The 25,531-nt window shown below is 46.7% G+C and overlaps 1 protein-coding gene across 6 annotated transcripts in view; it reads right to left on the bottom strand.

Moving 5' to 3' along the window:
* Positions 1–25,531, bottom strand: part of ppp2r3a (protein phosphatase 2, regulatory subunit B'', alpha) — a 78,540-nt gene that overhangs the window by 16,004 nt on the left and 37,005 nt on the right. For 3 of the 6 annotated variants that reach the window (XM_048245042.1, XM_048245025.1, XM_048245051.1), the window contains one exon: positions 17,474–20,538. In XM_048245042.1, the coding sequence (XP_048100999.1) occupies positions 17,474–19,861 (2,388 nt within the window). In that variant the 5' untranslated portion in view covers positions 19,862–20,538. Of the gene's footprint in view, positions 1–17,473; positions 20,539–21,525; positions 21,851–22,950; positions 23,243–24,355; positions 24,560–25,531 lie in introns of those variants that run through there. The other 3 variants (XM_048245033.1, XM_048245068.1, XM_048245059.1) reach the window with 3 other exon arrangements.

Here is a 25,531-nt window from a genome sequence, read left to right as displayed (position 1 = left end):
TGTCTTGGACAGCTGCTGGGGGAATATCAAACACATCAAGATGCCAGAGTGGCTAGGGTAGGGTAGGGTAGGGCAAGGGCTGCAATATGCTGTGTGCTTTCCAGTATTAAATCTGCCCAACACAATTCCCCTTGCTTTCTCAGCATTTCCCAGCAACTGTTAAGTAAAAATAAACGGCTTGCTACACAGAACACTGAAGCTTAAAACAGATGAAGTGTATCGATATTCCATGTTAGTTAATCCAATCACTACTAAGTTTTATCACCTCAGCTACTGTACCTTCAACAAAACCAAAAACTATGTTAATATTGTTCTGATTTAAGTTAATGGAATTTCCCTGTAAAGTGCCATATCCAAACGCACCATGTAGAAGAAGCAGATTCATACACAATGTCATAGACATTTTCAATGTGCCCAACTAATTACACGTACCGTGACCGACTAATCAAAAAGTTTATTGTTTACACTTTAACTGCAGGGAAAATCCCCCTTGGAGCACCTCAGGATTAGCTCCCAACAGTGCCAACCAGGAACTGAAGCCATGGTGTTCTGGCTGCTGCATGCCCCTACAACAGTATCACATGTGGATAGCACAGCTCTCATCGGCCCTCCCACCTCAGGATCACTTTTGACATGTAAGCCAACACGATTTTATTTATGTCGGGCCTGCAGGGGACTTCTGGAAGTGTCCGCGTGCTTCATGTCTGCACAGCTCATCTGGCTGCCAGTCTGGCTGCCCTCACCCGGCTGTGCCTGCCCCCGCCTCTGCCCCTGCTCCTGCCCATGCTCCTGCTCCTACCCCTGCTCCTGCCCCTGCTCCTGCCCCCGCCCCTGCCCCTGCTCTTGCCCCCGCCCCTGCCCCTGCTCTTGCCCCTGTGCCTGCCCCCGCCCCTGTGTCTGCCCCTGCTCTTGCCCCTGTGCCTGTCCCTGCCCCTGCGCCTGCCCCTGCCCCTGTGCCTGCCCCTGTGCCAGTGTCAATGCCAGTGCCTCAGACCCAGCACTAGCACTACAGAGTATGTGCCGCTGCTCCATCTGGCCATACAAAGTCATAAGTAGCATAAATGAAATAACATCTGTGACTGAATAAGATATAAATAGGTTAAGTTAAGTTTTGCTGTCCACACACAAACACACACACACACACACACACACACACACACACACACACACACACACACACACACACACCCACAGACTCATCCTCAATGTGAGAACTCGAAACCTACTGATGACTTATGTCACACTAGCTGGTAAATGGTAAAGATATCCTATAGCCCATACCAGCATGGGGCCTGGTAATACAATGAGAGAACATCTAGTTTCAATAGGGAACGTCCTGTCACAGTCTCATCTCTCACGCCAGGCCCTTCAGAGACCAATAAAGCACAGTACATCACAACACATATGCGCGCACGCACACACACACACACACACACACACACACACACACACACACACACACACACACACACACACACACACTCTCACCACCAAGGCTATCTTTTAGCCAACAATTTCCTGTGCGGTCGTACTAACTGACAGACCATGCAAAGCATGACTACTAGTTTGGAAGAAGAGAGTGCACATAGCGTCACCTCTGGCCTTACATATTTATAGGCGAGTGGGACTGAAGAATCAGAGGTGAATCTGATCTGCATGTAACGTGAGAAATGCTATGACCCCTGTCTTGGTCCAGCACATGCTCTCTAGGGAACAATGCCGCTGCGTGGGAGTGGACCTCAGGCCCTGGGGCTATTCAGATAGTCTCCTTCACTCATGCCTGACCCTTTAGACTGTTTTATCAAACATTTCCGTGGACAAATTCATGGGATAAGACTACTCGCCATATGTTTCTCATTGTGGGAATTCGTCAAGATTATTTATGCAGCTGGAATGACTGGGAACCACGTTTTTAATATTCAGGTGTGATCAAATACCAAAGAATGTCTCTTTTTGTTCGACACGACTGGGCATTCCTACAGAGACCTCAAGGCAAGGCTCTGACAGCGGGGACTGTGATGCTGCCAGATAGAGTTTGCTTGGTTTGTCCACTGGCCAGACATGCATGCAACTGCACAGCAGATACAGAGTGATCCAGAAGACGAGCTGGCTGTCAACGATACTGCAGAATAATTCCCTCTTCAAGTATCAAAACAATACAAACATGCGGGGAAGGAGCTCAGATCCGATGCCTGGTGTGAAACTGCTAATTATTCCACAGGGCTGAGAACGAGCACCAGCGCAGTGTTGGACACAGATGTGGGCAGCGAGGAGCGAGGGTCAGCGGTGACCGCGGCCCAGGACGGAGGGGTGCGGGTGCAGAAGGGATGAGGAGAGAGGGGACGGTGCGCTGAGGTCAGGTACTTGCTGAGGTCGAATCATCAGCGTTGGGAATCCCTTAGGAAGAGGACAGCTAATACTGGCAACCTTGGCCGCCTCCTCTTCTTGCTCTCTCTTCTCTCTCTCTCTTCCTCTCCTTCTGTCTCTCTCTCTCTCTCTCTCTCCACCCATTGGTCACTCCCACTTTAGAGAGGATAACTTGTATATCTGGCTGGTCTCTAGTGTCCCTGTACGTTCTGTACTTGTGGAGTGGGGGGCCAATAAACCCCCACCACCACCACCACCACCACCTAACTCAGACCTCAGTGACAGCTCAGATGGGGCACAGGGTGTTGGGCTCTGGGGGGACATCTGGTAAATGACGGCCCCTAGTGGAGGCCAGGAGACTTGCACCACCCGCATCCAACCCCAGTCTCCTCCTCAGAGATTCCACTCCTTATTTGTGACCAGAGGTTATTGATCTAAGACTACAGGGGAAGCTCAGCCTCCTCTAAAATATCATGGAAAACTGCATCAAATAATACTGTATAACATTAGCCTATTATTCCAACTAGAACATGCTAAAAATTTATTCAACTTCATGGATAGTTCGTTCAGCAATAAGGTTTTGCCGGTCATCTATTGTGATTTCGGACCCCTAATACATTGCTGTGATGACACAATCCCCATAGAAGCTTTGCATCACTGGACTTTCAATGGCACTACAGAGTGGGCTGATCTCAGTGCAGAAACCCAGATGTATATAGGATAAACACCACAAAATGTCATTTCGAGGAAACGCCTGACGGGAGTGAATGGGGCAGTGGGATGGCCCAGACGCCGAGCTTCTGTATGATGATTGGAGGAACTGTCATAGTGGCTGGAGTTGCTGCTCAAATTCTCATAATAGTTGTAGCCAGATAGCCAGGCTACACAGTTATATAGTGAGCTATGTTATGCTAATTTTATATGTTAATATGTTAATACTTGAATTTTAAAAGGGGACGGGGAAATTCAAAATAAATAAATAAGAATAAATATATAAAATAAAAATAAATAAGAAAACAGCACAGCAGATGAACGTACATAGTAGTCACAGAGAAATATCTCTAGTGGGCTACCAAATAACCTATTTAACCCCCCCCCCCAAAGTGACTGATAAAATGTAGCCAAGCCAGCTGCTATGTCTCAGAACTCTAACATATACTGTTTGGTCTATTCTGGGTATTGGGATCATTTTTTCCCTCAAAGAACAATACAGCACCTTAATAATATTAATTTATTAATTAACCATTTTTATCAGAGCTTCCTCTGTTCCAAAGAGCAGCAGCCGCCACTGTGTGTGACATAGTGAGGATGTCTTACATTTGTCCTCATGGGGGCAGTAGAAAAAGGGGGACGTGTGGAGGGTTAGGGGGCATGGTGGTGCCACTTTCTTTTTTTCATTTCAGCAATTTCTTCACTTTCTCATGTAATTATGGCTGGGATGTAATCATGCAATTATGGCTTTGATGTCTAAACTTTTCTTCAAGCTCCATGTACTTGTTTCTCGGGGCAGTGCACTGCTGAGCGTTCAGTCCTCAGTGGTCCTCCATGCCTCAAGGGGGCAGTGCAGACTCATGGGGCTGAGGAGCTCTGCTAGTCTTGGCTGGAATGATGGGATGGGCTCAGAGAAGGATACTTCTGAGGTGCCTTTTGACCCGTACACTCAAGCCAGCCAAAACAACACGGCCAGCCACCGCTGTCATAGAGAAACTGCATCATATATCTGGATTTTGCAACCTAGATTTCGTAATAATTGCCCAACTTTAAACACAATGTCAAATGCAAGCTGGGTCAGGCAAAAGGGGTGAGGGGAGTAGTGTGTGTGTGTGTGTGTGTGTGTGTGTGTGTGTGTGTGAGTGTGTGTGTGTGTGTAAAAGTGAGAGAGAGAGAGAGAGGGAAAGAAAGAGAGACGACTGTATTTGTTTGTTTTTGTGGGTAAAGACGGCTATAGAGATAGAGAGAGAGGAAAGAGAGAGAGAAAGAAAGAGACAGATAGAGAGAAAATGCATCATATATGTATGTGGGTGTGTTCAGATTTTTGTATTGTATAATAACTGCTTTGGCAATACGAGTGACCTTGTCATGCCAATAAAACATTTTGTATTTGAATTTTAAAGAGGGACACTATGTGGTTGTGGGTAAAGGGGGCTAGAGAGAGACCGAGAGAGAGAGAAAGTTTATATCAAAGAGAGTGGGAGAGAATGAGAGAAAGAGAGAGACAGAGAGAGATAGGTGGGAGAGAGGTGTCTGCCAGTCTATGTGTTTGCACGTGTGCAAGCACGTAAAACGATATCCTCAGATAAAGCCTTTATTTCAGCACCATGCAGGCACCAGGCAGACTTTATATACTCACACACACAAACACACACACACACACACACACACACACACACACACACACACACACAAACTGAAAATAGAAATGCCAAATGCCATCTCCATAGAGATAACCCTTTACCTGGACTCCCTGGATGTGTTTTGAAATGTGCTTCTATAAAAGAGACGTCATGTAAAAACACAACATACACACACACACACACACACACACATATACAAACACACACACTCACACACACACTTAATCTAGCCAGCACGAGGAAGTTGATTTTATGAGGGCCTACTCTATTCTTGGCTGCCTTTTCTTCTAAGAAAAGCCACCCAACTCAGACTATCATGACCTCTCATTAGATTACAGCCCATGAATGCAAAGTTAGCCCACACAGTTCCTAACGCTGTAAAGACACTTTCAGAAGATCACCGCTAAGAGACACATACTTAACAAATACGTACAAACTCTGGACATGACATATCTACATTACAGATATACCACAAATGTAGAGAGTGAAATGCCACTACATTTTTATCTGGCATTGGACTCGGTTTTACTCGAGGTGACAGTGCTTTAACATGATGCAACACTTCCTTCAATGACAGGCGGCAGGTTTAAATCTCTGTGTGGTCTAAGCTGCCAGACTGCTAAGGATGGACAGGAACACCCCTGATATTCTGTGTCAGGGTGTTGTGCTGTCTTCTTCCCAAATATCAACACAACACAACACAACACAACACAACACAAACACACACACACAAACAACCTCCCCTCCTCCCCTGCCCCCACCCTCTCCACTCCAAATGCGTTGTCCACATGCTGGTGTTGACCACTTATGTGTTATCTATTTCAGGGCCGGTCACTGTGGAGGCCAGTGCTGCCAGGCCCGGCGCCTGCTCGGGTTAATGACAGAAGAGCCAGTAATGGTGTAATCAAATGTAATGCAATGTAAATCAAATGTGAAGGTGTAAACATGCCCTGGACACTTAAGGTCAAGCAAAACCTGAGGGATCGTTTTTGGTGTATATCAATGTGTTTATGTCTGTGTGTGTGTGTGTGTGTGTGTGTCTGTGACTGTTTGTGTCGGTGACTATGCCTGTATGTATGTGTTTGTGTATGTGAATTAGATGACTCCCACAATGTAGATTTGAAGCCGTGTGTATAGTTTACTGAGTGTGTATTTGTGTGTGGGGCTCATGTCTGCACTCCCCATCTTAACCAGCAGAGAGCAGTAAAGATTTACCCTGGACACTGGACACACAACATCTGGTCTACTCCCACAAATTAACAACAAGGTTTCCTCCACATGTTTATGCACATATTTCATTCATGCTATAACCACCAGCAACATTAAACAACACCAATGTGTGCAACTAGCACAAACATTATTTAATTTAAGAAATCTAGACACACACACACACACAGTTTCATTCAAACACACAAGCACACACACTCACAGACACGTCATACACACCTGATTCTTAATTATACAGAAATTTCACATTCATTTTCAGTCATTAGTCACATCTAGACACAACTCAGTATGCATCTGCCATTATGCTATATCCAAGCCCTAACACACCGAGACCCACATCCTCATAGAGTATGACTGACCCTCAGGTACTCTATAAACATACAGTCCTTTAGTGTGCATTAGCTGCATTGTGTAAAAACTGCAGGACAGTGTTTTATGTCAATTATTTTTTATTTTTTTATTAATATTGATATCATATTAACTACCCCTGTGTAAACCTCATAGCTGAAAAAATACATCTTACATTGTAAAATCAATGTATAAACCTCGGCTAATAGTTGGGAAATGACGGTACTGCTTTACTGTAACGGAGTTAGCAGGCCCTGTGTTTTGTGGGGACCTCTGAGAGGACTTTGGGTGGATGTGTGCACACAGGGCTTCCTTTGATCATTGCTGGGCTCAGGAGACACATATCAGGAACTTAAGAGCTTCTCAGGAGTGACATGCTGGGCTTGCTGCTTCCTGTTCTCATGAGGACTTATGAAGACTGTGTGTGTGTGTGTGTCTGAGTGTGTGTTCGTGGTACGTGTGTGTGTGTGTGTGTGTGTGTGTGTGTGTGTGTGTGTGTGTGTGTCTGGGATGGAGGAAGGATGAGGATGAAAAAAGGAAAGGCTATGGAGATGGGATGCAACACAAACCCAAAGATCTTCCACTATGGCTGGGAGAGGAGGGGATATCAGTGAAGTATGTGACGGAGGGAAGACACCCTGAGGCTCAGTAGGAGAGAAGCAAGTCAGAAAGACCTCTCAAAGGACAGTGCAGTGTGTGACAGAGTGTGTTCCTAATAAAGGCGTATAAACCTATCTGAACCACTAGATGGCAGGCTTCCCTTGCTCATTTAGCAGAGCGCACCCCTGCCGTCCAATCAGTGTCATTTTCAACAGGACAAAACTTTAACTTACACCCTCTGAAAACACACTTCTCTAAAGGATTGAGTAAGAGCAAAGCTATCATATTACCACATGACACGGATTCTATTTTCAGAACACACACGCACACGCACACACGCACACACACACACACACACACACCAACATACATAGACAGTCAGCCAGTCACACTTTCCAGGCAGGTTGACTCACTTTTCTTGGCTATGTTGAGTGACTATATACCTTTCTAAAATATCCCTTTTTCCCTAAAAAGAGAGCGGGCACATCTTGAAGTCTTCACTGGGCAGAGGAGGAGGCCTGAGAATATCTGAGTCTTAATCCCGCGCATGCTGAGTGCCTAGGTGTCACGCTTGCTGTCGTCACTGCCGAGCGTTTACAGACGTATCACGTTTCTGGGCTAAAGAGAGCTCTAGGGAACAGATTTCAGTTTTGCAACTCTGTCGCTTCTCTCGCCACCACCCCTCAATCCACCTCACCCCATCCCACCCCACCTCCCCCCACCCCTCCCAATCCCTGGACACTCTCACGCTTTCCCAGCAGAGGCCCCAGCTGCAAAAACAACCCCACCTAGGGAGAAAGCCCCCCAACACTGACAACTAGGGATGTCACTTTTGTGAAAAAATCCTGTGCGATTTTTGAGACATAAGTGTTCATTGAATCGATTGTAAAATTGATTTTTTTATGTCTAAAGACGTTTCCATTTTCAACGCCAAATATAGGCCAGTCCACAAACAACTAACAGGCATTAGGACGAACGTAAAGAGGGAGCTTGTAGACGCAAGCTAGCAATATTTCTGATGATTTATTGGCGTGAAGTTTCGTGCACAATGACAAACAGAAGTGCAACATTCTCGAAAACCAGTAAGCCGAGTGGACTGCCATTACATCAGTGACATGACTGCAGGCTTCAACGTAGCTGTGTCTGTGTTTACGATTAGAAATGTCAAACAAATTTCCCCTACGTAGAACTCGATTGCACAGTTTGTGTAGCCTACCGCTTTGTTCTTCTCCATAGTTTGATACTGTATACCAAAAATCCGAAGTACTTCCACATCGAACTCCTCAAGTTATTAGGGCCGATCACTCGTCTCTCTACATGTCGCACAGGTTGATCGCGTTGTCCTCCATTTTTTGTCAAAACACGAGCAGCACAGCAGCTGATTGAAACAGCTGTTCCCGGTGCTAAAATTGGTGTGAATTTTCTTTTTAGCTTTCGCAGTGTTTACTGCACTTCGTAATTCTTTTATATTATTATATTCTTGTTTGTGAATTTTGTTACATCTATCTTTTTTATTTGTTTATTTCGTTTAAAATTAATAGTGTAAATATTTGGTTAAAATCGATTCCCTATTTTAGTTTTCGAAACTTGTGTTGTTTGGTCCAATCGATTGTGCAATCGATTTTCGACTATAGCGACAGAGCGACATTATAGCGACAGAGTTGCAAGACTGAAATCTGTTCCCAAGAGCTCTCTTTAGCCCAGAAACGTGATATATTTATTACGTTTTCATATTACCTTGCCTACTCTCTGATATGTCCATATTTATTTTATGCTGGCCTCTAGACTTTATTCTTGTACTGTTGCACTGTTGGACTTACTCATTTACACCATCACCAGGACACTCACTCACACAGAGCACCTTACCTTACTATGCACAGAGAATCATAGGCTCAGTCCCTGCCTCAGTCATTGCAAGCGCCTCTTGATTAATCACCCACTATGTGGATACTGTTTTTAGAATTGATTTAGACTAAGTGTTATTTATAGTGCTGTCAAACGATTAAAAATTTTAAGCGCGATTAATCGCTGAATTCCTATAGTTAATCACGATTAATCACATATTTTATCACATGATTAAAATTCTATTATTTTGCATTTCTGAACTTTCCAGGAGTCCATATTAACAATATAAAGCAATTATTGTGTATCTTGATTGGGATTCAAATGAAAGCAAAGCAAGTTACTTTATTAACTTAACTTTAGACGTAGGTCTATATGATTATTTCAAATAAAATTTCAAAAGATGTGCAGCCGGCCTTGAGGGAACACAATATAGGCCTATTCTTCAGAAATATAGCTGATATAAACTGAAATAAATGCTACCGCAGAAGTGCATGCACAAAAGGTACACACATTATAAACGCCCTAACAAACAGAAAAAAAACTATAAGTATATAAGTATAAATAAATACTATAACTTATTCATACTATATTCATTATCTTTGTTGAAGTTGAAAATAAGGAACTTTCCGACATGAGTGCACTGCCATTTTATAGGCCTACAGTCTATGGTGCACGGTCACTTGCCACACACATCAGCCCCGCAGTTTTTAACAGGCAAACACTGGATGAAAAATGGATTTTATGGAGCGGCGACGACCAAATATAGGCTAACTGAATCGTGATTTACACGGCGGCAAAGTGTGACGCTGGTGTGCGGAGTTGTATTGAAAATAATGGAATCTAATGTAAATGAATGTCGAAAGCAGAGTGCATCGCACTCATGTCGGCATCGGTGTCCATAGCAATTTAAAACACCATTCAAAAAATCTTTGGCGGCACACGATTAATGCGTCAGCCTAGGCTACTACTCTTTGGCCGGCTCGTCAGCCCAAAAAAATGTGTGTGCAGCATGCCTTTATACGGCGCATCATAAAGATACATTTAATCTGCATCACGCCCCATTTTAGCGGAAAACAAGTTAACATACCATTAATTCCAATGGGAAAGACAGCTAGTAATCACACGTTGAGTTACATCTAGTTATTAATTCACAGGACATTCAAAGCTACACTTAGCCTACCATAATATCCCATGTAAAACGGTTAGCTTGCTAGCTAGTTAACTGTGGAACTTTAGTATAACATAACCAATTATCTCACCTAGTTGTAGGAAATAGGCTATGTTCATATTACAAGTGATAGAATGAATGTGTGACTTATGTTTAGTTGATGTTATGACATGTAAAGTTAAGCTTGTTGAACTTAGTTATAGTCAGCCACGGGCAGTTTGACTGTGCTTACATTCATGACACTCCTGTTAGCAAACTGCAAGAGCAACAAATAGGAACATAATGGTCACATTAATCCCATAAACACACAGATAACTCTTACACCAACCTTATTTTGTGCCTTTTATTCACGTTTGTTTCAAGATTTAGAAAGTATATAAGCCTTTTTCGCTCCCCACTTCGATGCAGCATATCATCTTTCCCCTAAAAGGGGGCATGTAAGTGCAGCACATACAATGTTTCATTCCATTCGTCAGTGCGTATTGTTTAGTTTCCGGTCTAGCTGAATCCTGTGTGGTGTTGTAGTTGTTCTAACGTTACTAGTTGTAGCAGCATGTGAAAAAACTACAAAGTTTGTTAGACCAAAAAGAACGTTAATCTCGCGATAAAAAAATTGACACCGTTAATAACGCGTTTAACTGACAGCACTAGTTATTTAGTATAATTTGTATTTTAGTATATTCTTTATCTTCTACTGTCCTTATTGCATATTGTTTTTTTATAATATGTACTTTTAATTACTTTTTTCTGCTGTTAGTGAATGTGTGTGTGATGTCTGTATTGCTACTGAGACCTTGAATTTCAATAAAGTATGTATGTATGTATGTATGTATGTATGTATGTATCTATGTATCTATCTATCTATCTATCTTATTGATCCCCAAGGGGAAATTCAAGAAATATATGGGTCTGGTTTTGAAGGTCGATTCCATCATATATATTCCCCATCAGATCTTGCCACTGCAAGGGTGTGGGTGTGAAAGGTCAATTGCTAAGATCTGAGCACTTTTTTTTAATCGGGCATTTTTCTTTTCAGGAGAACGCAACTAGTGAAACTCCTGTATGGAATGTGTAATATGGAGCGAGGCCAAACAGAGTTTGGTTAGGCTAGACAAAGAGAGAGGTTGTGTTTGCAAGTCTTGTGATATATTGCTAATAACCAACTCACTTCTCACATCTCACTTGGATGGGGGGGCGGGGGGTGAGAGGGATTCCCAGACTGTCCAGAATCTGGAGCAGCGGGGATGATGGGTAATCCCTCAGCTAAACACTCCCAGACTGTGTCCAAAGGCCAAACTGGAAAAAAGGCAACTCTGTCTCCTGGACATATTATCCAAATATCCAATGGCGTAACGGTCAGTCACACTCGTCTTTGTAAACTTGCGGATAACTCCAATATGCCCAACATGCTTTGGGAGCTTTTTGAAGAAAACTTCACCACCATTCACTGGGCAAATGACCAAACCCATTCAACATCGACATCTCTGGAAACAATACAACCCTAAACTATTTGAATAATATTCAAATAGTTTAGGGTTGTATTGTTTGCAGAGATTATGTTAACTATGCTAATTACGGTTCATTAATTATGACTTATTATACACAATTTTTCCATCACATGTATTCAAAACCCACAGGAGGACACCGAGAGGAGGTGGGGTAGATGAGACCGTGCGAGGTCCTGGACATATCTCCTGGACCACTGCTGCACTGAGGACTGAAACCCGTCTGCTCGTCTTGTGCGGCAAACCAACACCGCGTCTGTCAGGCAGCCCAGCACAACTATGGGAACGCGGCCACTGTGAGCACACACACCAGCCACAAGCGGATAAACGCACAGACCAGCAACCCACGGCCTGCCGACCCTCAACTCTTCCACAACCCAGTGGCAGCACTGTTCCCTTCACGCCAATTATCCAAACCCAATCCCACAAGCCAAATGAGTTTCAGAGATACTCATTAGGGCTAGCTCTCAAGTTTACACTGCGCCGTTTATACTTTTAGACCCACACGGAAGAAGCACAATGTGTCTTCTATCAGTCTAACTGAGTCACCAAAGATGGCTCCACTTATTGGTGGAAGGTTTACAGAAGAAAGCAAATATCGCTATCATTTGTGGGAATCACTGTCAAAGTTTCAGAATTTCAAAATGTACCCTGATTCAGCTTTAGTTTCAAATTCAAGCAAAAAAAAAAAAAAAAAAAAAAAGCAGGGTGCCTCTATTTGATGCTGCATGCGTGTCTATCTTTGGAAGTGCTGCTCTTCTGCTCTTCCCCTTAGACTGTGGGAACAGGGGGAAAGTGGGAGAAACTGAGCCGATAGAGGCGCTAATCCTGTTGTGATCCTGTTGTGGACGCCACATGCCACTGAGTGCCAGAAACACAGCTTAAACTTTATGGCCGTTAGGCAGAAAAGGGAGTAAACTACTGCAGAGTAGTCATGCATCAGGCAGCAGGCAGGCACTGGTGCTGGGAAACGGGCTACAGACAGACTCCCAATGGGCCCAGCCTGAAAGGCAGTCCAGTGAGGTCATAGCTCACGCCACGAGCGAACACGGGCGGCTCTGTTTAGAACAGGTTGTTGTCCTGTTGCCATGTAGCCACGCCATTTTTTTTTTATCACGCCCCAACCTTGGCCATTATTTTCCTGCGTTGGAAACCTTTCTCTAACAGCAACAAGAGGCCCCTGGCCTGGCGGGGGAGTTGGGGGAGGGGGAATCCTTGGACGAGCTCTTGGCCAAAGTTTCTTGCGTGACCTCATTTCCTGTTGGCACGCGGCAGGCGTGCAAATGATGTAATTCTCCACAGGCCGAGGATAAACAAGGTTTGTCAAAACGAGGACCCACGCTGGAAATGGACCAATGAGATCCGCTTTCATCTTTCTTCCTGTCTTCATCCAACTACAAGCCTCGCTCTCTCTCACACACACACTCTCTCTCTCATACACTCTCATACTCTCTCTCTCTCTCTCTCTCACACACACACACTCTCTTTCTCATACACTCTCATACTCTCTCTCTCACACACACACTCTCTCATTCACTCACTCTCTCTGTCTCACACACACACACACACACTCTCTCTCTCGGTCTCTCACTCTCGGTCTCTCACTCTCTCTCTCCCTCCCTCCCACCCATTCTGTCTTGCTATTCACCTGTTGCTCCTTTGACTAATTGCAGGAAAACAACAGAGATGGAATGTTCCTCCATTCTGTTTGTGGGCTGCCCTCTGGCCTCTGCTCTTGGCTCTCTTATTCTTACGCTTACCATTATGCCAGCTTTTCCATTTCTTGTTTATCTTCACTAATGTCCAGTTCAATTTTCGTCCATGCCTTTTAAAACTCTAGAGGTCTCTCATTGTTCTGTTTTTTTCTTCATACTGTTTTTGCTCCCTCATCAAAGCAATAGAAAAGCTCTGCCTTTGACATTGTCTGTGTGAAATTTCAAAAAGGTGAGGCACGAAAAGCACTTTTATCTACCTGCATCAAAGAAGTGTAGTCCATCTGCCTGTCAACAGCTGCCACGACAGGTCAAAACATCTAAATCATGCAGCACCTCAAGAAAAAAAAACACTGAAGCTATAAACCTAGGCACCACAGAACCAGCTGGATAATATATCAAGTGGAACATTTGCCTTCCCAACTCCCTCACTAACATCACTTTATGTAACAGCAACCAGGCTTTTCACAGCCTTTTACAAGATTCAAATGAATCTGACCCATACTTGAATTGGACACAATCTGCTTCATCATATGCTAAATCTACATGTTGCGTGCTGACAGCCCTCTGGACTGATGAAGCTCCCTCGGGCTTTTGGCCGGTGGCTTATTTGCTGCATCCTGCAGTTGTCTGATGGGCCAGTTGCCTGGGGGCCTGGGCAGGAATCTTCTCGGATGCATGAGAGGAGCAACACTTCAATCGCCAAGCTGGAGCTGCCCGTCGACATGCAGATTAATAGCACTTCCTGACAGGTGCATGGACAAAATGCCATGTCAGCACCAGGGCCAGGAGGGCCAGAGGACCTCAAGGAAGAGCCGCAGCTCTAAACGCCCACTCCGCGGCCTGGGGCCAACCTTGAAGGTTGAGGGAGGCATGTTTATGAGGAGGCTCAGCCTGGCCTAGGCTGTTCCACAGGGGCGGATTACCTTGTGAGCTTCCGGAAGGGGGGGGGGGCTTCCCCTGATTACCCTGTCAGCACAGCGCAACCAAGGCAAAGGGACCTAGAGTGCTGACCTTTGCTTTTGATCCTCACCTGTTGTCTGGTCGAACACTTGGAAGAGTTAAAATAAACCTCAAGGAAAACAAAAAGCTCACTGTGACCGGCCAACACCAGGGTTCAGTGACCCCAAGAGAATTGAGATGGGAGATGTCCGGGCACATCTAGTTCCTGTTCCATTCCGCCCCTCTGTGACGAAAATGGAATCCACACAAAGCCAAATTCAGGGGGAAAAACAAAGATTTGTTTTTGGTTTCTTTCAGCAGCTGTGACATTTTTAAAGAGCACCCATGCATATCAGTAACAAGACTAATGCTAACTCTGAAGTCCGTCTCTCCACCAGGCACGGAGACCGTGGTGGCGCTCCCCCTCTGCCTTGCTTGCCCCTGGTGATTGGCAGCTTTATGTTTAATTGGGGCAGTGGGCAGGGCACTTGGCGCGACCCGTCGTATTTGCATAGCCACCCCAGTGAGTGAGTGCCAGCGGGAGGGATCAAGTTCCCAAAAGCCATTCCCAAACTTAGCACTGACCCCACCAGCACCGCTGGGTCTGTTTTCCTCCCGGCGTCAGGGAGTCTCTTAAGCGGGATGCCATAGTAGGGGGGGTGAGGGGTGCAGGGGGAGTAAACATATTTAGTCCTTCTGACACCTTTGTCTCTGGATGACAAGGAGGTGCCAGGGTGGCAGAGGAGGGGGGAGGAGGGGAAAGAGGGGAGTTTGGAGAGGGGTGGCTTTGGGCAAATCGACACCATTAACAGTTCTGGTGCCAACAGGCCCTGCTGACCACTCCTGCTGTGAACCTATCAGCCCTCTGTAAAAAGACCCTGCCTCTGACACACCAACTGCATGGCTACAACAACACTGCCCGCTCCCAAAATAACACGCCAGCCAATCAGAACCCACTGCCTAAAGAATGACACACTTCCATGTTTTACCCAGATTGGATTCTGTATTTCTTACTTATCATCATGATGCAGTTAAGAACTCATTTGGAATAGACCTCTGGGAGCCACTAAGAATGCGCAATATCGTGCTTGGATTGTGTAATATTATGCAACTGGCTTGCATACCATGCAAACAGTACATCACAGTCATTTACCCTAACATCTTTATGTACATAGAATAAATTATACCATGCAAACAGTACATCAAAGTCATTTACCCTAGGGTTAGGGTGTACTTTGTGTACATGTAATAAATTATGTTGTGTTCTGTTATCACTCTTCCATGCTTCTCAACATTTCATACATTTGAACAAACTCATCTAAAACCGCTCTTCATCTCTGACATTAGGCTACAACATTATTAGCGCAAACTGTGTAACACCTTGTGTTTTCTCCCAGATGCATTTTAGTCACCTGAAACATTCATATGGCCTAACATGAGCAGCACTGTCCATTAGTGGTGTAGCTAAAGATAAGCAAACAAGCGCTGGTGTTAAGCAACATTAACAGGAGCCCGAGGGGAGGACCGAGAAGCTCTCTCCGTAATGGACACCCTCCCTAACAGGCACTCTGGCACCTGGGTAGTGTGAAGAGAATGTGCACACTTTATAATTAAAAAGGGAGGAATGTGTGTGTGTGTGTGTGTGTGTGTGTGTGTGTGTGTGTGTGTGTGTGTGTGTGTGTCCACGCGTGCATGTGTGCGTGTGTATGCGCCCATGTGCGTAGGTGTGCGTGTGTGTGTATGTGCCCATGTGCGTATCGTATGTGTGTGTGTGTGTGTGTGTGTGTGTGTGCCCATGTGCGTACGTGTGTGTGTATGTGTGTGTGTGTGTCCAGGTGCGTTTGTGTGCGTGTGTATGTGCCCATGTGCGTAGGTGTGCATGTGTGTGTGTGTGTGTATGTGCCCATGTGCGTATCGTATGTGTGTGTGTGTGTGTGTGTGTGTGTGTGTGTGTGTGTGTGTGTGTGTGTGCCCATGTGCGTGTGTGTGTGTGTGTGTATGTGTGTATGTGCCCACGTGTGTGTGTGTGTGTTTGTGCCCATGTGCGTATGTGTGTGTGTGTGTGTGTGTGTGTGTGCATTCGTGCCCTGCGTGTGTCTGCTGTCCTGCACCCCCACTAAGATCACTCACCTCACTAAGAGGCTGTGGCATCTGCCAACGAGGCAAAAAGGCAGCCCGTGCCCTTAGTCACAGGTGCCCTCATCACCTCTGGTTCTCTCAGCACAGCTGCTGCTGGGTCACAGCCCACGGGCACACAGATGGGGCTGCCCGCCTATGGGGTCATGTGAGCCACAGCAGGGCAGAAATAGGCAGGGGGGGGGGTGTTGCTGTCGTTATGGAGGTCCCACTCGTGACAGGTGTCATGGCAACCTCATAAATATAGTGGCCTAGATAGCTGGTGAGGCCGTGTTGGTTTACTCCACTGGAGCGGGGAAATAAACGCTCTCATTGACAAGAGGAGGGAAAAGAAAGTGAGAGTGTGGGCTATGCATGAAGGTTGAGGGTCACTGACGGAGAGGATTGCATTTGTTTGAAAGAGCACACAGAGACACACAAGCTGTAAAAACATCAAGTGTTGCACCTAAAACAACAACCAGCGACACCACACACATATGCGCGGGGGGGTCGGTGTGTGTGTGTGGGGGGGGGGGGGGTCAGATAGTTGCATCACAAAAGCATGGTCTGTCCACATATGACTCAAGCACAAGGGTTCAACGGAACGTAATCTGTAATCTACATTTTTGAAATGATTAGCAGTCTTCATACTGGACCATTCATGGCTGACAGGTCCAAAGTAAACAGATTTTATACGAAAACTTCATGCCAACAACCACAATTTGCTTGAGGTCAGCAGGATATGTCAGGATATATACAGACCTCCTCAGTAATTAATAGAAATAATATATAACTATAAATGTACTTCCTGCTTTCCAAAAAAATGCATTTCTTGTTGGTATAATCATCTTTCCTTTACAAGACCACACCAAACATCTTGCAATCCTCAAGTAACCTTGTAAAATCTAAACTAAACCATCAGACCTTGGCCAGTACTTCACACACAGAACAAATAATTAATAAATTATTAATAAATAAATAAATAAAGATTTTTTTGGAATAAGCCTGATACCGCTAGCCAGTCACTGTAGGCACGCTCATTTTGTGGTTCAGTAGATGGTAAAATTAATTTTCTACCTCACTGACATGAGCCTCACGATAATCAGTCAAATGGCCGCCTCTGTTTTTGTAAAAGCACAACTCCTGAATAAGGTCCCCTGGGAATATCATCTGACTAACAACAAGGCATGCTACTCCTACTAGCATTCAAGTCTAATATTCACATATAACTATGGCAATAGAGGAGTGGAGCGTGCTGCATTGTGTGTGGAAGTGTTTTCAGAGACTCACCCTGATGACTTCAGGGGTCTGCTGGATCAGCAGAGTGGAGCCTGTCTCGGTCACCTCAGGGGCAGAGGTCACGAGGTCAGGGGGCGCAGCAGCTGATGTGGTGGTCATGGGAACGGACGGAGGAGCTAGAGTTGGAGCAGGAGCAGGAGCGGGAACAGGCACTGGAACTGGACCTGGAGCAGAGGCAGGGGCTTTAGGAGGTGAAGCTGGGGGTTCCGCAGGCTCTGGTGGTGCTGCAGCGTCCACTTTGTCGTTGGCAGGGGCAGGGACTGGGGCTAGGGCTGGGGCTAGGGCAGGTGTAGGGGCAGGTGTAGGGGCAGGGGTAGGAGCAAGGGCAGGGGTAGGGGAAGTGGCAGCAGCGGTGGTGGCCAGTGTGTCCTGAAGGAGACGCATCACTTCCTTTTCTTTGGACTGGGTGCCAGTGACCGCTCCGCTCTCCACCAGCTCCTGGGCAAAGCTCTCGATGCTCTCCAGGATCCTGAGCAGAAGCTCTCCGTCGTCCTCCTCCCCACCCTCCTCAGGGCCAGCGCTGGCGTTAGACAGTGGAGCCACAGAGACACCTGGGGCTTTAGAGGACACTGGGCCATTGGCTCCAGAGCAAGCACTGCTGAAGGCCTGAGTCCCACTGCACTGCTGCTGCTGCTGCTGCTGCCCAGCTTGTCTCAGGTGCTGGTTCTTCATCTTAGGAGGCAGCGGAGGCTCCTTCTGCATGTTCTGAGAGAGGCACTCCAGGTCCATCAGCAGCTTGTCAATGTCCTCACTGCTGCCTCTGGACTGGTGAGCAGCGGGCTTAGAAAATGTCCTGGAGTCCGCGCTTGCGGTCTTCGCTGGGGTGTACATCTGCCCGGCGGCAGACTCAGCCTTTGGTTTGTATGATGCTCCACTCCTGCTGATCTCGGGTAGCTTATTTGACGCCACGCCAGTGCCACTCGGCAGCTCAGGGATGCTGCTGGGCTTCTTGGCGAAATGCTTGACCTCTGCTGCACTGGCCATCCCCCTCTCCCTCTCGGTCGTCCTGCCCAGGTCAGCCTCCTCCTCTATGTACAGTGCCTCCATAGTGTCCTTACAGATGCTGTCGGTGCTGCAGGAGAGGAGAGAGTTGGTCGACGAGAGGGGGTCGTGGCGGCTGTTTGCGTACTGCAGCGAGCTCGAGGGAACGGTCTGCACTCCGTGATGATGCACGCCGTTGCTGGGAGAGTGAGCAGGTGGGCCCCCTCCATACATCAGTTTGGCTACTTTCACATTTCCCATGGAGTCCTGAGTGCAGACGTCACGACGGTCAGTCTGAGAGGAGGCTGAGGTCGGGGCGATGGGAGCGACCGAGTTCGGGGCTCGGGGCTTGGACAGTGGAGGGGAATGGACCACATCCTCGTACCGAGGCGGCTGCTCGTTGCCAAAGATCGGGGAGAAGGTGCTCTGCTGCAGGCTGTGCAGTGCACTGACCAGCTCTGCCAGGTCGCTGTGCTCCTGCCGCCCTTGCTCCAGCTCCAGTGGCAGCCGCTTGAGATAGCCGGACAGACGGGACATCACGTTCTTGTAGATGGCGTCCGGGTTGGTGGAGTCGTTGTCACCGTCGCCCGTGGCCTTGCGCCTGATGCACTGCTTGATGATGTCCGTGCACTTCTTCAGGTCCTCGGAGCACTTGAGCAGGATGTCCAGGCAGGCCTTGATGTCCTCTCCGGAGGCGCCGCTGTCCGCCTTGGTCTTCTCCAGGATGCGGGCGATCAGGTTCTCCTCCGAGAGGCTGCTCAGGTAGAGCGAGGCCACCGTGTTGAGGCTGTGTTCCAGTGAGTTGCTGCGGCTCAGCTTCTGCTCCTCCATCACCGACTTCTGCATCAGGCTGAAGGGGGGACAGTTCTCGTCGTTCCCGACGCTGCTGCCACCGCCGAAGTGGCCATAGATGATGTCCAGGTCGGTCGACCTCCTGCTGAAGGAGTCTGGCCTCACTTTGCGGCCCTTGCGGAAGGTGACGTGGCTGGTGGAGTACTTGATCTTCTCGAAGGAGAACTCCTTCATCTTGCCGCTGGCCAAGTTGATGGCCTCTCCCGTGATGTCCTTGAGGCTGCCCGAGCTCTGCATGCCCGATCCCTTCTTCAGGCGACCGGGGAAGGTCTGGTGATAGTCGTCGCAGTAGACCCCTGGCCCGGAGCCTCCATTCTCCAGTGTCTTGCTGTTTGGCTCGTGGATTGCCGGGTTGTGTGTGCTGGCCGGAGGGACGTCCAGCAGCTCGGCGCACGAGCTCCTGTGGGCCACTGTGCAGCTCAGTCCATGTTTGAGCGCCCCGCACGGCCCGTTACAGTAGTGCACCGTGTGCTGCAGCCGGCGGTCGATCACCACGCTGTTGTAGCAGTTGATGCTGCTCACCACAACACGATATGTTGCTGCCATAGCTTTCTGTGAAAACCTTCTTTAAAAAGCAGCTTCCTCAAAATCTTTCAGGGAAAAAAAGTAGTTACAGTGACCAAAAAAAGACTATGAATAAATAAGCATATCTTACAGTTTTAGGTTACTAGTCCAAAAATAGAAAGAGCTGCCCTTCTCTCAGTAGGCTTTATGTTAATAAGTGGGTATACCAAACCTCACTGCTGCTTCCAAAGAAAAACTGAAAAAAAAAAAGAAACAAAAAAGCACACACTTTAAAGAGTCTTAGAGCAATACAGCAGAATAATGGGTGTAATAATGCCAGTATTAGCCATGGTGACCGACAGCAGGGTTATCCATTCCTCAGCACTGGGACCAGTGGCCTAATGAGAGGCCTGAACGCAGCAGCGGCAAACATGCCCACAGGCCCTGTGGGCAGCAAGATGTCTCTCCGTCTTTTCTCTTTTCTCTTTTCTCTCTCTCTCTCTCTCTCTCTCTCTCTTGCTTTCCCTCTTGCTTTCTCTCTTTGGTCAGCAGAAAGGGGCGGACCACCTGGTGAGAGCTGCCTCGATGGATTCAGCAGATGCCACAGTTCTGCCCAGTCGGTCTTTCTGCAGGTCTCTTCCGTCCACCGTGTCCAGAATTCTCCCAACAGCTTGTCTGCTGGCTTATGACAAGGTGTGGACGCCAGCCAAGAACAGCACCTGTGGGTAAAACCAGCAGCGAGAATTAGAAAGAGAGATCTAAATGAACCATAGACACAGATACCTTTTCTAGTGCTGTTGGCTATCAACAATGATTCAGCAACCCTGATAAAAATACAGCCTCTATACAAACAGAAGTGTATCACACAATCTCAAAAACACAAAGAGCTTCCTGGTTCAGTGAACCTAAATAGCCTTTGAATACATGCAGGGTTGTCCCGCACATCTGAAGATCAAAGAGGGGAGGAAAAGAAAAGCATAAAACATTTAAAGACAGGAGCTCAGAGGACGCCATGCCTCATTTTCTCCCCAAGCTCTGAAGTTTAGGACTCACAAAATAAGACATGAATGGCATGCCATAACGATTCTTTTTGGTATCCCATTTCTAAATTAAAGACTGCTTCCTCTCAAAGACCAACACCTGTTTACATGATATATAAGGGAGCTTTACTTCACATGTCCACCTGTAAAGAAGCAAGCATATTCAAAGGGTATCAAAAACAAAACAAAAGGAATGAAGAGCTAAAAACTAAAGGACTAGAACCAGTACTTTAAACAAGACTCTTAGAACTAAGATACAGATATCAAGTCTCTTCTGTTATCAAAGGCTTCTACCTTACCTTCAAAGGGAGCTTTCCCTGACAGCTGTACAAGAACCAAAGATGAAAGAAGACAGACGCACTGAGGAGCAAAACACTCAATCCGCCAATAAGCCACAGGTCTTAGGCATGAAATCTCACTCTCACTCTCTCTCTATCTCACACTCTCTCTTTCTCACACTCTCTCTCTCACACTCTCTCTCTCTCACACTCTCTCTCTCACACACTCTCTCTCTCACACTCTCTCTCTCACACACTCTCTCTCTCACACTCTCTCTCACTCTCACACTCTCAAACACACACACACACACACACACACACACACACACACACACACACACACACACACACACACACACACACACACACACACACACACTGAATTTACCTTTGCTATTGGTCCTTCCTGCTTGCATGTCTGTGTCCAGAGGAACCCATAGGAGGCTCTTTAGCGAAATGTCATGATGCCACTGGGGATATGTCCCAAAATACCACTAAATGCATCAGAGCTTTTAACATGTCAATGCCCCTGACAGTGGCTATTGGCAGAGGTTCTGAAAATGTCTGCCTTTGTTAGCCTAATAGGAATCTCCTCAGGTGGGTTCCTGACTGTCTGTAACTGTGTCCAAGACCTGGAATAGCACTGACCGTTCTCAAAGATGTGTCACTGTGGGGCGTCCCTCCCACCAGCAGAAGCACACAAAAACACTACCACCACACACACACACATATACACTTGCACAGCAACAGCTGAGACACACACACACACCCCCCCTCAGCACACTCTCACTATCTCTCTGTTTGGAGAAAACAGAGCTGCTTCTGCTCTCTCTCTCTCTCTCTCTCTCTCTCTCTCTCTCTACACTCTTTCTCCAGACGAGACAAACCCAGGCTGTGTTCTCACACATTGAGGTGTGTGTGTGCGCAACATTCCACTCCTCTCCCACACCACCCTCACCTCATATAAAACCAGAAACTAGATTTATAGCACAGAGTGAAATCTAACACTTGGACAACAAACTGAGTAATCACTAAGTAAACCCACAGAGAGGAGAGAATTATGAGGCAAAACTCTGCATTCAACGGCACAGGGACATCACATTGTGTGAAAGCCAACAGTGAAGCAACAGTAAAGACAAAAACAACAATTCAACAGGAAAGAGCATAAACACGGGGCTCCAGGTCAGTAGTCCCCAAGTCAACTGACACCTGGAATACATTCATTGAGCTTTTTATGGCCGTAACTTTCTCCCTCTCCTTTTCCCTCCCTCTCTCCGTCTGCGTCTGCAGTCATGGAGTTCACCAGACAGCGCTGGACTCAACCAGAGGCTCCGCACTGGAGGCCCAGCAAGACCCATCTTGCCCAACACACACCATGCTGTGGGGCCACCGCGTGGAGTCCTATCCACTGGAGTTAAATAGAGGAAAAACCGGTCTGGGTGCGTCAGCATTCCAAGTGGTCACATTTTATACAGGGTCATCTAGCATGCCCACAGAGCTTGGCTATTTTTTTCCAGAGGTGTTTTTTCAGCAGGAAAATTTCATTTCCTGAGTGTCTCTTTTCAAGCATGGCTCGGTAGGAATCCCTTAGCTCAGTAGGAATACCGGTACATGGGTCGGTAGGAATCCCTTAGCTCAGTAGGAATACATGTGAGTTTGGAGTTTCCTCCTCTCCCTTCTTTTAACATGCTTTCCATTTTTACTGGAGCAATTCTTCACATAGATGTGTGGTGCAATCAGTGCAGAGGTGCACTCTATACCTAGAAAAAAAACTGTTTACCAGCAGAGAGGGACCACATGCACCATTACCCACAATCGTCAACAGCTTCTCTGTAATTCCACTTGGCAGTGCGGGGGCAGAAGAGGCCCTGCTGCCTGAGTAGGGTGACAGAGACGGAGATGGGTGAGGCCTCCTAGCAGAGCTTACACCTTAAGCTCCCCTCCCTGCTTGGGTTTCACTGCAGGGACAGAGGCCCAGTCACCAGTGATCTGAAGCCAGCCGATATCACCCCCGAGCTCTTTATCACACGGGAAAATGCCCGCAGTTCCTCGATCTTCTTAGGGACGGACGGACTGGAGCACTGTTGGTGCTAAACCGTCCATGGCTGAACTTGACACGCTATTAGCAAGGGTGGAGCAGCATAGCACATGGCAATGGCTTTTTAATGACATTTTAATGGGCAGATCAACACATGATAGCCCCTGCTCCCCTGCCGGACGACTAGCCCCTCAGGGAGAGTTCTATTTCCAGGACAGAAGTGGCCCAAGCTCACAGCAGTTTACATCTGTAGGTCCACCACAGCAGACATTGGCACAAACACAACACAAACACAGCTAGCCTAGCACCTTATGTTCTAACAGCCTGGTGCCAAGCAAAGCAAAGGAGCTCATTGGAGGATTTCTCCTGAACTGTCTCTGTGGTGATGGAACAGCATTCAAACTCCATACACCCACAAGTAATGGCATAAATCTCACACTCACACTCACACTCACAGCAAAACAAAACAAAACAAAAAACAAAACAAATACTCCTAGGCATGACGGCATGAAATCCGCCTAGGCAAGACAGTGTAACTGCCAACAGCCTAGGCATAGAATAAAGACTTTGTATGTATGTGTGTTAATACTAATGTACTTACTGGGCAGAATCACTTTGTTAATTTGATACCATACATGACCAAACTACATGCAAACATGGGTTGGGTCAGGGCATAGACAAGGGGGTCCACAGCATATGAACTCCTTTAAAGTCGCACCATTTCCATTATTTTTCTGCGCCCTACAATGCGTTAATAAATGAGCAAATATTGGTATCATGGTAGATTTGTGCATGCTGCAGATTCAAATTAGTACTGACAATAACCTCTGTTGTTTTATGATTCCAACAGCAAATTCAGTCATTTTTGCTGTGAAAACAGTTGTGACAACAGTCATAATGAACCCACGCAAGACCCTGGTAGGACTGTTCAATTACATCATAACATTTGGTGCGTGCATAGTTATCAGCTGTTAGTATTGATTCATGCCAACGGTCTCATGTCGTTTACGACACCGTCTCATGTAAACTCAAAGCCTCACATCAGCAGCCGCTGAAGTGCAGCAAAGCCATCATACCGATGGCTCCAATTGCCCAGGCTCAGCAAAGGAACGCATCATGTTATTTTAGCCCTCCAGCATAATAAAATGACACCAAGCAAGCGTGATCTCACTCTGCCCACCTTCACTGCGAGTTCACTGGAACAGGAACATTTAAGGCGCTTAAGCAACTCCTCTAAAATGACAGCAACACAGTCGTGCTGTTGGAGGGTGGAGGGTGTGAAGCGAGGGCAAGCTGGAGAGAGAGGCGTCCTTTGTGAGCGTCCGTCTTGCCTGGTCTTGTTGAGCGAAGGGGATGCCACAGCTTGGCTTTCATTGAGTCATGACTGTGAAAAGAGACGGAGAAAAGGGTTTGCTTCACAATGAGAAAGGCAGCTTATATCAGACCTGCAGGACACCACTGCTTCAGTCCTTCATGGGGATGCACCTTCAGTCCTCTTAAGCCTGGCAGCCCAGTAAGGAGGGAGGGCCAATGGTCCCAAACGAGTGCTGGCAACAACATGGGTGCCGATAGGACACCATGGAAGGGAGGGCTCCAGAGGGAGATTAGAGGATTTAAAGGCCCATTGACTTGAGAAATGAGCCAAGTGAGCCCAGCGAGCCTCCAGGGTGTGTGTGTGTGTGTGTGTGTGCATGTGTGTCTCACTGTCAGTGTGTTGTGCTCAGATGGCAGTATGAGGTGCAGGTTTAGAAGCAACACAAATACTGGGCTTTTACGGAGAAAAGAGACCAACAGGCAGCGACAAACTCCTGTCATAACAGGTCTTTTTTCTATGAAAATAACAAAAAGGCTCATTGACAACCGTAAGAGGTGTGTTTCCTCTCCATCCTGCATGGATGTCTCCTCAGTGCATGAATGAACCCGTCATGTATTTGTTTTGAGTTCATAAACGACATCACCACCTCAGGCACAGAGCCTTCCTTTTCTGTGTTCTCCTGGCAGTGATGAGCAAACAAATAACTTAATAGAGTAGGGTCATGCCCAGACACAGTTACAACACACACACACACACACACACACACTGTAACGGCACAAACACATGAGTTTCTCAAAATGAGCTGCCCAAAACTTCTGTTGTCAAGTGAGTTCGACTTACTGAATCACCGAATCATATGAAATATTCATCAGACTGAAGAGGCTTACATTTTTCTTCAAATAAGCCACACTTGGAGCGAAAGCAAATTCATTCTGTGACCTAATTCTGTAATCGTTCTGTTTATTATTTATTTAGTGCCTTTTGTTCCCCAGGTTGCACAAAACTTTCTACTTCAAACCCACCAAAAGAACACTCGACCAA

Source organism: Alosa alosa, chromosome 1 (genome assembly GCF_017589495.1).
Source record: "Alosa alosa isolate M-15738 ecotype Scorff River chromosome 1, AALO_Geno_1.1, whole genome shotgun sequence".
Classification (NCBI taxonomy): domain Eukaryota; kingdom Metazoa; phylum Chordata; class Actinopteri; order Clupeiformes; family Clupeidae; genus Alosa; species Alosa alosa.
This window is presented reverse-complemented; position numbering and strand designations above follow the sequence as displayed.